Source organism: Humulus lupulus, chromosome 7, assembly GCF_963169125.1.
Source record: "Humulus lupulus chromosome 7, drHumLupu1.1, whole genome shotgun sequence".
Taxonomy (NCBI): domain Eukaryota; kingdom Viridiplantae; phylum Streptophyta; class Magnoliopsida; order Rosales; family Cannabaceae; genus Humulus; species Humulus lupulus.
The window spans coordinates 117,959,373-117,963,122 of NC_084799.1; the positions used below are offsets into that span (position 1 = coordinate 117,959,373).

The window sequence follows — 3,750 nt, forward strand, 5'->3', positions numbered from 1 at the left end:
TGCTTTCTCTTCAATCTTGTGATATTTGTGATTGTAGAGTTATTTTGACTGGATTTGGGTAGTATTCAGTGCTTTGCTTCAGTTGTGTTATTATTGTGATTGTTTCTTTTTTAAAGATCACATGAATGTTTTTGTTCATCCTGGTTTTTTCTTCACCCTGTTGAGGACATTTGTTTGTTTCCTTTTTGATTGCAGTTCCCATAGTATCTTTTATTTGATAATTTCTCTAGTCCAATAACCAATTTCATGAACCTTAATATTGTTGTCTTATTGGGTGTTCAGTGTATTATTATGCAGGATTCAATATTAATTTATTGCTGGATGTTCCTTGCCAGTTTTATTTTCATGTTATCTTATCCTATCTTCATATCTATATGATCAATTTCTTGATGCATATGCCCAAACTTAATCTAATATGTTGAAAAAATAATTTCTTTAAGTTCTTACTTGATTATGAGATTCGATTCATAGTTGAGTTGCTCATTTTAGTTTGAAACTTTATGAAGTTAAGAATAAGTTTTATACAACAATGCTTATGGTTTAAGACAATTAAAAAAAAATTGCACTCTATATGTTTTATATATTTCTCTAAAATGGCTGGATCCTTTTTCAGATTGGGGTTCTTGATTGAGTTTATATCCCATGCTGCCATTGTTGGGTTCAAGGGAGGAGCTGCCATTACAATTGCCCTTCAGCAGCTCAAAGGATTGCTTGGCATAAAAAAGAATTTCACAAAGAAGACTGATATTGTCTCTGTTTTGCGCTCAGTGTTTAATTCAACCCACCATGTTGTAATATGAATTCTTAAGCCTAGACTAGTAGACTAAATATTGTAATTACATTTGAGTAATTAATAAAAATCTATTTATGTTACCTTATTTGGCTTCAACTTTCATATTTATTTTCCTAGTTTTGTGTAAGTAAAAAAAGATTATGTTTCACTAAGCTAATATAACACATGTGTTATACTAAAGTGTAGTATAACACAAAAAATGTTTTACACTAAAGTGTAGTATAACACAAATTTATAAGTATTGAAATGTGTTATATAATCGACTGTAAATAACATAATTAAACACTTATCTATTTATTAAAATAATACATTAATTGTATTATCGTTGACAGTATAATAACACATCTGTATAACAATGATAAAGTGTTATGTAAAGTACTCTGACCTACGATAACATAGTCGGTCTTAACACATCAAAAAGTGTCATGGTATGTTTTGATAACACATTTTTGGTGTTATTAAAAGCCTTTTTTCTTGTAGAGAATGGTTGTGGGCTTCACCTCTCCTACCCCCAACTTCTTAAAAACTGAAAGTGGCATCAAATTAATACTCGCTCCAAGATCACATAATGCATTATCAAAGGATGACCCTCCAATAGTGCATGGTATAGTAAAGCTACCAGTGTCTTTCACCTTTTGAGGCAAATTTTTCTGTAAGATGGCATTGCATTCTTCTGTTAGCTTCACAGTTTCAATGTCTTGTAATCTTCTTTTCTTTGACATGACTTCTTTCATGAATTTAACATAATTGGGCATTTGCTCAAGAGTATCTGCAAATGGAATGTTTATGCGAATTCTTTTGAAGATTTCTAGAAACTTTGCAAATTGTTCATCTAATTTGTTCTTCTGAAATCGTTGAGGGTAAGGAATGGGAGGTTGATACATTGGAAGGATATCTTTCTTCGTGCCAGTCTTGTCACTTCCACTCTGCTTCTTGGCTTGCTCTTCCTTGTCTACCTCTCGTACCACTGGCTCAACTTTCTCCTTTGAACATTCTTGAACATTGCCCTCATCAAGCACCTTACCACTTCTCAAAGAAACTGCTTGGCATGATTCCTTTGGATTTACCAAAGTGTCACTAGGAAAACTTCCCTTCTAATTAGAATTCACAACAATAACTAATTGGCCCACTTGAGTCTCAATTTTCTTCATTGAAGCACCCATGTTAGTCATATGGGTTTCTATATTGTCGAGTCTTGCTTCATTTTTTCCAAACCTCTTGTTAGACTCCATAATAAAAGTGCCCAAAATGTCTTCCAATGATTGCTTTTTCTCTTGTTGTTGTTGAGAATTGAATCCTGGAGGTGGTTGTAGCACATTTTTGTTATTAGCATAAAAGAATTTTTCATGGTTGCGCAATCCTGGATGATAATAATTAGGCATGTGGTTGCTTCTGTAGTTATTGGTGAAGGAGCAGTTTTCCATAAACTGGGCTTGTTCTGGACTTATATCTTGCCCCTGCATTGCAGCAGCCACTACTACACTCTCCATAACCGTTGGATTATTTTGCGCTGACAGAGCAACCATTTGGGTTTATAAAGCAGCAATTTGGGCATGCATGGCTGTCATTTGATCAACTTCATATAACCCAGCAACTTTCCTTGGGTGTGATCTCTCATTGGGCCACTGATAACTATTGGTAGTCATTTCCTCCATCAAAGTGAAGGCTTCATCAGCTGTCTTGGCTAATAGAGCACCCCCAGCAGCACCATCGACTATTGTTTGTGTTGGAGCATTTAACCCTTGATAGAAAATCTGAACTTGCATCCAATTTCGATAACCGTGCTGTGGGCAACGTCGTAATAAGTCCTTAAACTTTTCCCAAGCCTCATAGAATGGTTCTTGCTCTAACTGTCAAAATTTCCCAATATCACTGCGTAATAGGGCTGACTTGGAAGGAGGGAAGAACTTAATCAGGAACTTTCTTGCCATCTTATCCCATATTGTAATTGTTCCAGGGTGCAAAGATTGCAACCAAATCCTAGCTCTATCCCTCAAGGAGAAAGGGAAGAGACGTAATCTGATGGCATCATTAGTAATGCCATTCATCTTCACTGTGGCACATACCTCCAGAAATATGGCCAAGTGAATGTTAGGGTCTTCAGTAGCTAAACCCCCGAACTAATTTTGCTGCACCATGTTGATTAGTGCAGGTTTCAATTCAAAGTTGTTGGCACCAATGGCTGGATTTGCGATTCCTGTGAGATTATCATTCACAACGGGCATGCAAAAGTCACGCACTGCCCGTTGCTCTGGATTAAGTGGAGCCCCACCAGTTGCTGGTTGATTATTATTAATGCCATTGTCACCGTTGTTGTTCACTCCGTTGTTGTGGATATTAAGTTCTTCAGTCTTTTCTTAGTTCTCAACTGACGGAGTGTGTGCTCAATTTCAGGATTCAGAGGCTCAACAGGTGTAGAACTCCTATTCCTTCGCATATACTGAGAATACAAGCACAATCTATAACGTTAAAACTTCTCTAAACAACTTATTCTTGAAATGTATCGCTTCTTTTCAAGTTTATAAAGATAATTAACTAATTAAATTATTATTTATTTTATTTAAAATAAAAGGGATCAGTTATAACCTATTTAATTATTTAATTTAAATTATATTTAAAATGTTTAATTAAATAAAGAATTTTTTTAAAATTTAAAATTCAAGTATCAATGATAGGGAATATCCCTTTGTGGCCCCACTCACTGTAATATAAAGTGAGTGGCGTGAGCCACATTAGGGATTCAAAATTAATATTTAAGACAATATAGTTATCCCAACATAAATATCAATTAATTCAAAATTAACTTTATCTTAAAAAAGCAGTTTTAAATAAATAAATAAATATCTTATAATAAGATAATTAATATTCTCTCTATATATTAATCCAAAGATGATTAATATTTATTTTAACATAAAATTTTAAAAAATAAAAACTATATAGTCAAATAATTAATTAAT

The 3,750-nt window shown here is 33.8% G+C and overlaps 1 protein-coding gene across 1 annotated transcript; it reads right to left on the minus strand.

The window, feature by feature from the left end:
• Positions 1 to 1,251: 1,251 nt before the first annotated feature.
• Positions 1,252 to 2,319, minus strand: LOC133792115 (uncharacterized). Its single transcript, XM_062230037.1, has 2 exons — positions 1,924 to 2,319; positions 1,252 to 1,848 (listed from the first exon to the last, which is right to left on the minus strand). The coding sequence occupies exons 1-2, from the start codon at positions 2,317 to 2,319 to the stop codon at positions 1,252 to 1,254; spliced, it is 993 nt and encodes a 330-aa protein (XP_062086021.1).
• Positions 2,320 to 3,750: the final 1,431 nt, after the last annotated feature.

What these genes read in the sequence shown, in the direction of transcription:
- LOC133792115 (XM_062230037.1), bottom strand. Translation starts at nt 2,319, where the DNA reads ATGGTTGCTCTGTCAGCGCAAAATAATCCAACGGTTATGGAGAGTGTA. An exon ending in TGAAGAAAATTGAGACTCAA is followed by an intron (nt 1,849 to 1,923) that starts GTGGGCCAATTA and finishes GTAAATCCAAAG; the next exon opens with GAATCATGCCAAGCAGTTTC.